The sequence below is a fragment of the Chenopodium album genome, chromosome 25 (assembly GCF_948465745.1).
Source record: "Chenopodium album chromosome 25, dcCheAlbu1.1, whole genome shotgun sequence".
NCBI classification, from domain to species: domain Eukaryota; kingdom Viridiplantae; phylum Streptophyta; class Magnoliopsida; order Caryophyllales; family Amaranthaceae; genus Chenopodium; species Chenopodium album.
The window spans coordinates 32,633,524-32,647,011 of record NC_137858.1 but is presented as its reverse complement, the minus strand read 5'-3'; the positions used below and the strand labels follow the sequence as shown (position 1 = coordinate 32,647,011).

Below are 13,488 nucleotides of genomic sequence, written 5' to 3'. Positions count from 1 at the left end.
TAATTATTGTTCTGATTCTTCTGAACTTGCACCACAAACTTGTAATAAACCCTTGAAAACAAGATGTTGCATGCATGTGTTATGGATGAAGATTATAAATTTTTAAATTTGAAGATTTTAAGATTGTTTATGAGTTGAACATGTTTAGGACTTTTTAGTAAGGAATTTCCTTTTGTATGGATATGGGGCCACAAAAGCAATAGATTTATAAATATAGACGGGATTTGATCTCAAGTTTCCCTTTCCAAAAATAAAGCCAATCGAACTACAGAGTGATAAAAACCTAGCTAGTGTGTTCCAGTAAATATAACTAGTTTCTAGGTTTACATAGTTGTGTCTTACTTTCTTTAGAATACCTATTGCAGTATTGTGCTCCGAAAAATGAAAACATCATTGATTTGTCGTGCACTATTAGGAATGGTTTATTGAACATAAATTTAATTATTTGACTAGATGACCTGAAGAATTTTTCTTAGATATGTTCCCAGTGTGGCAGTGTTGTTGAAGGTTTTCCATGAAACAAGTTTATCAAGTGTAATTCACATATTGAATTATTGATCTATTATATCATACAATTTGAACTATGTAACCTATTGACTCTTTCCAGAAGATACATCACCCGTGACAGCTAAATGGTTGGTGTTGTGAGAGGGCGGTATTTTTGGTGTTTTGGTCTTGTATTGTTGAGCTGCAAAGGATGTTGAGCAGGGGTTTAATCAATGTATATCCTTGAAGAATAGGCGTGATTGGTGGTGATGAAGGAGGGGAGGTAAATAGGTAATCCCTTTGTTGGATCATGCATAGTGGTGACTACTGAAATATGTGTTTACAAAATTACAAAGCCTGGTAGCAAGGCGTTAAACCATCTTGTAACTTGACACAAGTTGATAAATGTTACTGTAAAATTCTTCAGAAATGACAATAAGCAGTCATGTTAATTAGCAAAATCATTAAGATGAATAATGTTGTGTTGATTTGTTATCGTGAAGTAATGTAAATTTTGTGAGAGAATACTCTGTTGATTGTTGAAGAGTGGAGATCTATAGATATTGTATTACTGTGCCATAAATCAAGAACTAAAGAGAAAAATAATAAAAATGTGGAAACTAGTTAGATCTTTAACCAGCTACTCTCGTGTGAATGTGATGGTTTTTTTACTGGACTATCTCATGTGAATTTGATTGTTTTTTTTTTTTTTTTTTAAAAAAAAAAATTATTTTATTTTTTACTGTGCTCTATTCTCATGTGTCATACTGAGAAGCTTGGTTTTTAAGTGTATCTTCCAAAAACTACTTTGAACTAAACTATGTAAACACAACAGTTGAATTTTGTTTGTTTTACATAAAAATTCGACACGGTAATTTCACGAAGAGCCCCTCCTCACCCAACAGGGTACAGCAACCAAAACGCGGTCATTTACCTCACCTGATTGGGAGAATATTTGAATCAATAAGGAGTAACATAATGATTATTTTTATTAAAAATGCCTAATTGAGGCAAAAACCAATACCAAAATTGACATGGAATGGTAATTCTATTTCTAATTGGAGGGAGCAAGACTAATGAAAATACAAATATACAGATATTATACATAACCTGCAGTAATAGCAGGTTGTTAACTCAAAGCAAAACTGATCATTTATTTCTTAATTGCTCTGCCTGGAATCTTCTTCGATATCACTGGATATTCGGCATTAACTAAGTGCAGATGCCTTCTTAGCTCCCGCCAAAGACATATTTATGAAGTGGGAGCATTCAAGTGGAACACAGTTCTGTGTTTCCATTCATGGTGACTTCCTAGTGAATCTGGGAAGTTGGGACTATCCTCGGAGAAAAATTTTATAACGCGGTTGTATATGTGGCTGAGTTATCACGTTGATGTTGCCCCACGAACAGAGCTTGTATCAGAGGTATGCAAGGGAGTTGAAAGATGTGGCTGAGTCAGATGTGTTTCACTTGCAAGACCAAGAACTGCAAGGGTTGAACTGCCAAAGAAGAATATTTACATATTACAGCAAATTGGATATTATGAGAGCATAAACAAGAGCACTGCAGCCTATCATACTAGACCTTACATTTTCCGAAATTCTTTATAAAACAAATCCTCAGATAGTACATAATTCTATACATTTTATTAGTTGTTCCACTTATGGTACAACAAGAAAAAACATAGGGAGTATAACATTGCAAAAAGTAACTTAAGATAGCACCATAATACTTGAAACCAATATTGCATATACAGGCAGATTATCTGGTTTACCTTTAATAGTACTTGGAATGAATGTGGCTGCGTCTGAGACACACATTTTAAGAAACCAACCCAGAGCTTTGGCATTCTCCAGATCTACAAGGTGGCATCATAAATTAGTCCTATAGAAGATACTAGGCAAGAAACGCAAAAAATTTGAACCTAAGATCACCTGTCTATTGACGAGTTTGGAGAGAACCTCCATGACAAATTCAACCTGAATACAGAAGTGTAAGTTGATTAATCTATTGGATCCATCTCTACAATATATCACAATACACATAACTATTATAAGACATAACATCAATGTATAATAGAATTTGTAAAATAGAATTATGATAATCATTTCAAGTATAATCTGCTCTAGCACTCACTTATGCCCTTCAATACTTTGCCAATGAGGTTGCAAATATACACATTGTTATGTTATAAAACCATGTTACATTGTGTGAAACTCCTTGAATTAGCATGCATTCCACGGATCATATTTCAAATTGTTACAATGATGACAATCCTAAGGTATTCTTTACCTCATTATATTTTTACTCATTTTATATTTGATAAGTTTATGTAAGTTCGGATAAGATAAGTCTAGAATAATTAGATAACTCTATTTTAAAGCAATAAACCTGAATGCAATGCTTCAATCAAATCTGCATTATAATTTCTAAGAATTGGATTTACTTAACGCCTTAGAAGATATATGAGACTTTTAAGATTGTCATGACGTTCAGCAGGCCGGGTGTGCTTATCTAGTTATCTCTAAGTACAACAACAAAGTTTATAACAGTCATGCATGTTGGCAGAGCCCGTAAAATATTATCTTTTTAAGAGATATGTATACATACGTAGTTAGAGACTGGCGTACTGAAGATAAAACAACACTATACTTGTGTGATACACAAAAGTTAAGCCAAACTTTTATGAAATTAAAAATTGGAATTTATTTATTTTAATTAATTTGCATTGGAGGTTGAGAAAGCAAGCAATGAAGGCCACACAATTAAAAATAGGAAGTAGGAAAGTTTCTTAAGAGTGACTTTGGCTAAACAATTCATCAACATCAGGTGAAGGAGAGATACTAGTCAGTAGTCACTTGAAAAATGTCTATTAAAATTGATATTGAATGAGCTGAAAACAGCTGGGGTGCCACACCCATTTTATGTGACATATTCCCTTAACTCTATCACATACAGCTGTTTTAAAATGGCTTCTTTTGAACTAATTTCTACTCTTTTTTGTCCTTCATTAACTTGCCTCCCTAGTCTCTAGCTAATCAGCTAGTTCCTATTCCTAGTTTTTATCCCCCCAAACGTGTACGTCTCTCTCATTTCTATTGTTTGGTTGCATAAATGACAAACACTATCTACTATTACTATTAGAGGATTAGGAATACTTGATAATCCTTATCATAACTTAGCTTTATGCATATATCCCTCTATGAGGAACTTGATGGAAGTTGTTAAGTGAATACTAGCTAGGGGTGACAATTGATAGAGTTGATCACGAGTTGAGTTGAGTTGAGCTTGACGTATGGATTGGAGTACTTTGCATCAATCAGTTTGAAAATTTTCAAACCTTAAACTTTTAGGCTAAACTCGAATTGAAAGGCAAGATGAATGACCCTATTGAATTAGTACCTCTCACAGGTTAAGATAACTCACCTCTACAGGTCAACATTTGAGAATGGAGGGGGGAGGTAAGGAAATCCCCCTACTCTTAAGCATAAGTAGTTGACGGGGCTCGAACTTGTGACCAAATGGTTACAAGGTGAGTTTTCCACAAACTCCACCAAGCTTTGCTTGGTATACACTCCCTTAGATATAGTTAGACCATACTTCCTCCATTTCAATAATATTGCAACAAGGATGAAATTACACATTTTAAGACACATTTTATATGTTAAATATATGTAATTGTATAAGAGTGAAAATTATAAAAAGTTGATATTGTGAAAATATTTTATGAGCCGAATTATGCAAGATCTCATATGACTATTTTTTTTGCTTAACATATAAATCATAATATTTGGTCAAACAAGAGTGATAAATAGTGCAAAAGTCCCATTGTTGCCATATTATTGGAACGGAAGAAATATAACATAACATATTTTCATGAAAAATTACAAAATAAATTTATTATCGAAAACACCCCCTATATTCGCTTAACACCTTTAAATTACCGGTCTTTTGTCACAAGTTACAAACTTAAACCATGGTTTTTTTTTTTTTTTTTTTTTTTTTTTTTTTTTTTATTTTTATAAGTTGAACTGAACTAAAGTAAACTAATAATAATAATAATAATAATAATAAAAATAATAATAAAAAATCAAAATGACTTGAACTGAATCGAAATTTACTGAGCTATATCTATCCATCAAAGCCTTACCAAATTTACTGATCCCTAAACTGAAAATAAGGAAAAAAAAAACTAAAAAAATTATAAGTAAATTGAAATAAGTAAAAAAAAACTAAAATAAAAAATAAGGAAATTTTTCCGTTTACCCATGAGGTTTTGAAAAATGCACGTGTACCCCTAAAAACTTTCAAATGCACTGTGTATCCATGAGGTTTGTAAAAAAAATGCACCAAATACCCTAATTATTGTACAAATGCACAATCATTGACTTACTAAACTAAAATCATGCCTACAAACTAACTCTCTTATAATGCTTTATATTTATGTAGTAAAGCCACCTAAAAGCATAAATTCATATCAAAATTTGAACTCCATTGATCATTCTAAATCTTAAATTGTTGGGTGCTAGAATCTGATTTATTGATTAAGTTTAATTAAATATTTAAGCATTATATTAGCATTATACTCTAATAATATAATAGAATTTGATGTTTAGGGGGTCTCAATTTAACAAAAATAATAATATATGTTATGAGTCTAGGGGCATTTGGTGCGTTATTTTACAAGCCTCAAGAGTACACGATGTATTTGATAGTTTCTAGGGGCACATGGTGTACTTTTTAAAACCTCAAGAGTACACGGAATAATTTCCCTAAAAAATATAAATATAAACAAGGTCTTAATTTATCCTTAAGATATTTACCCCACCCACTTTAACTTTATTTCTTTTACTTTCATATTTTCCTTTTCTACAATCACTCAACTCTACTAGAAATTTTATATATATATATATATATATATATATATATATATATATATATATATATATATATATATATATATATATATATATATATATATATATATATATATATATATATATTGGTATTTAGATAGCTACAAAAGACGGGGTGAGAATCGATCCTAAGATCTCCTAAAACCGGAAAGAAAGCTCTACCCACTTGAGCTATCCCTCACTCTCACTCTACTAGAAACAATGGTTAAGCCACTTTGACGTGTATTTAAATTTTTTTTTTAAAGAAGGGCTAAACTTTGATGTTGAAGAATAAACCTTCCAAGTATCACCACATATAAGTGTCCCACATTGGTTGAAGAAGAGAGGGTTGAACACTTTATAAGACTAAGGGGTACTCCTCCTATTGCCATATGGTTTTGGGATAGAACCTCCTTAGGTTTTGTGAAGTGGACTCTCTCTCTTGGTTTGCGGGTGTTACCCAGACCCGTGTTTAACATTTGAAGTGACAATTATGGTTAAGCCACTCGTATATTATCATCTTAAAATGATCTAGCAAGATTGGTCATTTTTGTTTGGTAAACACCTTATTTTAAAATGCTGCATATTTAATTGTTTACGAAGTATTTGTCAATGCCATTATTGGATTAAAAAGACATATCATTATGGGTTGCGAATCAATAGAAAGTGATATTGGAACAAATTTGCAATTATTATCCACAATTAACAATTCAAGGAACAAAGCGATCAACCATTCATGAAGAAATTAAGAGCTGAGAGAGAAATAAGTTCGTGGAAAACCTTACGGAGTAATTAAGAATTAGAAAAGGGGAAAAAATACACCACCCTACCACTATAATGTAGTTTCGATAATGTATGGGTTCAAAAATTAATGCTTATAATTCGTTATTTGTCAAACCTATCCTTTTAAGGCCCGCTTGTGATCTACATTTGTCAGGTTAGTGTGATTCGGATTGAGCTAGTTGTCCTTTAACTGGACGGTCAAAATCTAGCTGGTTGGTGTTTTTTGGTGGTTCTCCATCAATTTCTTGAAAGGCCAAGAAGCAACATACAGTCTCTAACTCTTCTGCAGAGGCCGAGTATTGCTCAATGTCTTCTATTACTTTAATGTTGAAATGGTTGAAGGCATTACTTGATAGTTTGGGAGTCTCGCATCCACGTGCGATAAGTTTGTTTTGTGTTAGTCAATCAGCATTATATATTTCTCGGAATCCGGTCTTTCATGAACACACTAAACATATTATGGTTGATTGTCATTATGTTAGGGATGCAATTCAGGAATGGGTTATTACTTATTAGTCCGTCTTATGTGAAACAACTAATCAACTCGCGGATATATTCACTAAGGCTTTAAGTAAAATCTAGTTTTTGTATTTACTTGGCAAGTTGGGCATTTTGATTTGCATGCTCCAACTTGAGAGGGAGGGGGGGTGTGTTAGACCTATTCTTGTATAGCTAATGGGCCAATAATATTACACGGGCCTAATCTCTTACTAGGTTGTATATATATACTTGTTAATACAGAAATACAAGCACGGAAAATTTATATACGTTGGGCACGTGACGTGATCAACGCCGGAAAACAAAAGTCAACGATGATTTTTCGACCAAGGGTAGTCTCTTACAACATTTATCCTTTTATAAGGTAGTTTCTTACAACATTTTTTTTATTAGGTAGTTTCTCGCAAAAAAAAGTGCTTTATAAGGTAGTTTTTCACAAAATGTCCTATTATGAAATTCAAACTCCTAACAAGCCTTCCCTTAGAATGTAAGAAACACCACTTTTATTTTTAAGAATAATGAATAATCTATCCTCTTTCATTTTTATACACTTTCAAATATCTTTAGTTGTAAGAAGTATTATCCAAAATTTAAAAAATACACTTCAAAAAACGACGTGTTGAGATAAATTTTATAAGAGCCTCATGACTATGTTTTTCTTGTATATTGATGAGAATTCATCATCAAATTTTGAGCTATTTATTCAAAACAATACCTTTGAGTACATCTTTCGAAAACACAACACCATGCTGCTATACGTACAACCCCTTCAAGGCTTCAAGTTCCAACTACACTGCATCATGCAAAGGTCTAAAAGCCAGTAAGCCACAACTCGAGTACTCGACAATCAATGAAACAAAGATAAAACAAAGATATACCAAGTATGTTGTATATTACTCCCTTTGTTTTTATTTAAGTGTCCCAATTTAACTTTACTAATATTTACATGCACCGCGTTGACTAATATTTGTGCTTGATTACTTGTTAGAATCGTCTCAAAGCATAGTTTTCAAATATATAACTTTTTAGAATTTGTATTTATTGATAATTAAAGATATAATCATTAGTCAAAGTTATGCATTGATAAATATACTGGTCAAATTGGAATACTTAAATAAAAACAGAGGAAATACTACTACGTAATTCTTAGTTGCTTTTTGGATACGTGCAACTAGTGCAGTAGTGCTAGGTAAACAAAAAAGAACTCTTAGATACACATACACATACCTCTTGGTGAAATCGAAATGAACAAGATAAAAATGCTGAAAAATGCGTGAATTGTGTAAGAGTCTAAACAATACCGCGTACAATAATTAAATGAAGGATGAATTTTGGCGATTATTTCTTTGTTTCTACAGTTTTGTTTTCAACAAGTGAAAAGTAACATGTGAGTTTTCTCTAACATATTGGTAGTCATTATCTATATCTACAAAGGCCAATTACCATGAGAAGTCTAAATCAACCATACCCCCTCCGAAATAAAAGGAGAGAAAGCGAGAGAGATATATATAAAGCTAAAAACCAAACAATAAAAATTAACAAAACACAGCTAATACTTGTTCTGTTTTTCATTTTATTACACTTTAATATTAAATCTTGATCTCAAACACCTAATCTAAGAATTGAATGGAGCAACAATTTGCACACATCTCTATTATAGCAATAGTTTCATTAAATGCTATACATAGCCTTTAGGGTTACATGTAAATATTAAAAACACTCTAGAAAATTGTTTAAATTTAGAAGATCATGACAAAAACACACTAATTACACTGATCTACGCGTGTTTTTGTCATGAATTTCTAATTTTATACAATTTTCAAGAGTGTTTTTAATGATTATATATAGGCCTAAGGGTTATGTATAGCAGTAAACTTAATTAATATAATGTCATTTTTATTAATTAATGTTATAATAATTTAAGTTCCAGCTCTGGATATATCATTATCTTTTTTAGAGAGGAATTAAATTAAAAATGACTCTTTTGATTTTTTTTGGGAGTGAAAATGACATAGGTTTGGTTGTTTATTGAGCAACATTGACATTTATATTTGTTCCTTATTTTGAATTATTTGCAATGACTGCAAAATTTGTAACTAAGGCCCGGCTAGTGGCCATGCATATGATGTTACATTAAGGTGTGAAAGAGTTGGAAAATGAATTTTCTTCTGAAGTTCCAGTGCGGATTACTGTCTCCGTCAGTAGATAATTATTTGTACGCCATTTCTCTTTTTTTAAACTTTAAAAGTTGTGATTGTAAATTGGTGTTAATACACAAGCGAAAACATAATAAAGTCAAATATTATCGAATGTCTACTCTATATGACTAAGAACACGAAGAGAATTAATAAGAGAGATTATAAATAGGGAAATGTCTCAACGGTGAATCCCAACTTCTGCTACGCACAACCCTCTCATCTAAAACGCCGCCTCTCTCTCCTTTGACCTTCGATTCTCCTCTGATCACCAATTTACGTACCTAGACTCAAACCCTAATCTCACAACTCTCTCCTCTGACCTTCCATTCTCGCCTCCTCGTGCCGTGGGTTTGTTTTGGTCGAGGTCTCGAGGAGAGGTGGTGGGTTTAGTGTTTGATGTTTCAATAGAGGGTGGAGGAGAGGGCGGAGAGGAAAGAAGGAGATCGAGATAGGGTGGAGGAGAGGCTTCGGCGGTCTGGGGTGGTCGGGGTTCCAAGATCAGTGATCTAGTGGAGGTGAGGGTGAGAAGGAGAAGAGGGAAGGAGGGTTGTGGGCGGGGATTTGGGAATCTGGCTTAGCGGTGTTTATCTGACTTTGTTCCTGGACGGGTATTGACTGATGCGGCCAATCAGAAGCGGGTCAAGTACGAATTCAGTTGTCATGCAATTGGATATGGCTTCCTTTCTGTCTCTTTCTCTTCTTTTGGGGAGTTGGAAAAGAAGGCTGTTGCATTGCTGAAGCGAATCCAGAAATTCTCGAAGACTCAGGACATTGTGGCGCGTGCTGCAACTCATATTTTTACTAGGATCGACTTTTCTATAGCTAGAGGAGTGGAGGCCCAGATTGTATCTCGGGTTCCTACTAATTTTCTATAGGTTGTATAACTTTGTATGTTTTTGAGATATAATAATAATAATAATATAATAATAATAATAATAATAATAATAATAATAATAATAATAACAACAACAACAACAACAACAACAACAACTAACTTCTGCTCTGCTGTGCCTAAAAGCTAAAAAAAATAGGGCCTAAAAATTACAATAAAAGAACATAGACATTTAATCATAAAATGAACATCATAATAGATACACATGATCAAGATGAATATTATAACAAAATATAAAAGAAATAATTTTAGAGAGAGAAATTATAGAAAACTGAATATTTTGAAATGATTTGACATTAAATACGTGGTAAAAATCAATTGGTAATTATCTTTAACCTTTTTTAAAAACTGTTTCACCAAAATTATCACGTTCTTTATATTTATTTCAATGGATGTGTTCTTTTATAAAGTCGTGATGTTCATTACAAATATAAGTTATGTTCTTTCTGGTTTTTTTTTTTTTTTTTTTTTTTTTTTTTTTTTTTTTTTTTTAATTATTATTAAAAAAAACTAGTTTTGATCTAGGTGTACCATGCACATGGTACAAGTGCACCAACCAACAATTACATTTACTCTATGATGATTTACTTCAATATGATAGAAATTATACCAAATTCTAAATAGATAGAACAATGAACCAAAAGTGGTGTGCCCTTACAATATGGAGGGCTTATTATAAAAATCGGATTAGTTATCAACAATGATTAGCTTTATCCTAATAATGGTTAAAGCAAAAACAAATAGATAGATTAATTGAATTTAGCAACCTAAGAAAAAGAGAACAACATCATATAATTGTACATCATAGGGTTGGCTAGTATAATTGGCTTCTACCTAGCTACAGTGCGTTGACTCTTTTTATCCAAATAAAATCACACGTAATAAGAGATGATAAGAGTTAGAAGAAAATACTATTCTACTATTAGAGTCACTTTAATTGATTCTCTAGACTACACTTAATTTAGAACACCAGAAGTTGGTAAGAGGCTGCTTAACTTTTATACTTGTATACATTTAAGAACCTCCTAGAACTTTTTGTCATATGCCCGCTTTTTTCTTTACTTTTCACCCACTAAAACTCACATACTTTTTAATTTGTTTTTGTATTAATATTATTTATTTAAATTTATATATATTATGGTGTGCTTAGCTTTCAATTGGCAGCTGTATCCTCTCTTGCATGGGCATATAAGCATCTTTTTCTTGCCCTATAAATACAACCCTTCTTACTTCTCTCTTCCTCACTCAACACAAAGTAATTAGCTCATATTAATTATACATATTATTTCTCTTAGCAAAGATCAATGGCCTTTTCTAAGCTTATTGTTGCTACTTTTGTCCTCTCTTTTCTTCTTCTTCATGTAGCCGAAGCTCACGAAGTGGTAAGATTATTTCTTTGTAGTCATATCAAATAAGTTTCTTTAACATGTACGTTCTTGGGAGCTGAGCTTGATAGGCATAGGCGTTACAATATTGTCATAACTATTGTAACATCTATCTGAGCTTAAATATACATATTCCTTATACCACTCCTATCGATCACAAAAATTTTTATTTTTCATAGCATATAACTAGATATACATATTTTCATCATATAGTTATTATTTTTATGTATAACACGTATAATCTTCATTTATGCTATACGAAAATAATATTTTTTGCTATCATTCATATTTCCATAAACATGATAATAAATTTTAAATAAATTATTTTAGTAAACACTATTTTAGTAAACACTTTAGATCACTCCTTTAATTTCTATCATAACTAGGATATGATGACTTGACAAGTTACAAATGTTGCTCAAGTTTGGTATTGTTGTTCTTATTGTTGTGTCTTATTCTTAGTACCTTACTTGTCCATGATGATAAGTAAAAGACGGGAACATCAATTATATTTGTCTCACTTAAAACACTTTCTTTAGAATATAGTATTTATATAAATATATTAATACTTTATAATATACTAAATTATTGGTGATATATTCTCCATTGATCGGGACTCTTTATTATTTGGCAATATACATAGTATTTGTTTTTTTTCACATACACGAACGCAAAGTTTATTGGAGTGGAATCTACCAAAAAAGAATAAAGCCAATGATATGTGACCCTAACTCGTTTAAAGGGCACATTTATTTATCCGTCTTTTACTTGCAAAGAGTATTGACTCTCTCACCATATAAAAAATTCGGGTTATGACTTAATGTAATCCCTCCATTTTTTGTTTGATTATCAATTTATTGTCGACTCCTATTTTTAAGAGAATTAAGTACTATAGTTATTATATAAAAAATCAATAAATAAATAAAAGTGGATATTTTTTTTTTTTTTTTTGGAATGGATGGATATTTTTTATTTAACAATGGGTACATCTATTGAAAACGGTGGGACCATTGGAAACACTGATCTTAGGGAGCATAGGACTATAGGAGTATAATAACTACCCTTGATACCCCCTCGCCTCCGCATGGCCGGGTTTCGGTTTAATGACCCCGCCCGCGTTAAAGTGGTCCTTTGCTCTTAATAAGGATTAAGCAAAGTCAACAATCGATGTCCATGCATTTATTTTATACTATTATATAATATTTTTAAAAAAATATTTGCTGATGGTTGAGGCTCAAGAATATGTTATATAATCTATCAATCTCAACCAAAAGCTTAAGCTGATGGTTGAGGCCCAGGAATATGGTATATACATTATCACTTACTTTGTACAACTTTTTTATTGTATGCAGACTGAAAGCGCGATTTACGGTCCAAAGAGATCTCTTCTTGGCATAAGTAAGTATTCATGCAAGCATATTTATTTAACAAATGATATTAGGATTAATTACTCTTAACATCATTGAGCTAAATAATTAATATAATCTATGTGATTATGGGTGTAGATTGTGGAGCAGCATGTTTGGCTAGGTGCCAGTTAAGCCGAAGGCCAAACCTATGCCACAGGGCTTGTGGAACTTGCTGTGCTCGTTGCGGGTGCGTGCCACCGGGTACTTCCGGTAACCAAGAGATGTGTGCTTGCTACTACAACCAGACCACCCACGGTGGCAAACGCAAGTGCCCTTAAAATTACTCTTAAAAAATCTGAATGATTGCACAACTCCGAACCCGTGTAATTTACTACGTACTTTTTCTAAGTTGAGCTCAAATTATTTGTTTCTCCTATCACTTTCATGTCTTATTATATCTTATTCTCTTTTGTATTATGTTTCATTTCATTTTGTTGGTTGAGTATAATGTCATTGTATGTATGTATGTAAGTATGTAATGTTATTTAATTATATGTTGTATTCGTTCACTATTGTGAATGATCGAATATAATAAAATTATTGGGTCTCTCTTGTCTTGATCTTTATATATTTGGCCTCCTTATTTAAAACTTTCTAAATATTCAAGTTAGTGACTTCATTTTTTGGATTTATGATTTTGAAAGTCATTTTTTTTTAAAAATATGTTATGAGATTGTAAGCTGTAGTTAGACACTACACATATATGCTTGATTTCCTATTGGTCTATGATGCATGTACTAAAGAGAGAAATGTTAAAATTCGTAAATGCATGGGTAATTACCAAAAATTAATATGGCTATTAAGGTAGTTCTTTGCTAGGGTGTCTTAATCCTAACACCTAACCTAGCCAATCAATTCATTATGTTATAATCAAAGTTGATACGAACACTACTTCCCTCATCCCTCAAAGATTACACGGATAGACTAAGTATAAGCTACGTC

The 13,488-nt window shown here is 32.1% G+C and overlaps 1 protein-coding gene and 1 long non-coding RNA gene across 2 annotated transcripts; one reads left to right on the top strand and one right to left on the bottom strand.

Moving 5' to 3' along the window:
* Positions 1 to 1,457: 1,457 nt before the first annotated feature.
* On the bottom strand, positions 1,458 to 2,889 carry LOC145615441 (uncharacterized). The gene is made up of 4 exons (XR_014107277.1): positions 2,623 to 2,889; positions 2,421 to 2,465; positions 2,261 to 2,344; positions 1,458 to 1,985 (listed from the first exon to the last, which is right to left on the bottom strand). It is a non-coding gene; the product is annotated as an uncharacterized LOC145615441 (long non-coding RNA).
* An 8,084-nt stretch (positions 2,890 to 10,973) lies between these two features.
* LOC145613204 (gibberellin-regulated protein 1-like) lies at positions 10,974 to 13,114 on the top strand. The gene is made up of 3 exons (XM_081668266.1): positions 10,974 to 11,134; positions 12,490 to 12,535; positions 12,643 to 13,114. Exons 1-3 carry the CDS (start codon positions 11,057 to 11,059, stop codon positions 12,822 to 12,824), a joined length of 306 nt encoding a protein of 101 aa, XP_081524392.1. The 5' UTR covers positions 10,974 to 11,056; the 3' UTR covers positions 12,825 to 13,114.
* The last annotated feature ends 374 nt before the right edge of the window (positions 13,115 to 13,488 follow it).

Coding starts and splice junctions, on each gene's coding strand:
- LOC145613204 (XM_081668266.1), top strand. CDS start 11,057: ATGGCCTTTTCTAAGCTTATTGTTGCTACTTTTGTCCTCTCTTTTCTT. Junction 11,135..12,489: donor TAGCCGAAGCTCACGAAGTG/GTAAGATTATTT, acceptor TATTGTATGCAG/ACTGAAAGCGCGATTTACGG. Junction 12,536..12,642: donor GAGATCTCTTCTTGGCATAA/GTAAGTATTCAT, acceptor TTATGGGTGTAG/ATTGTGGAGCAGCATGTTTG.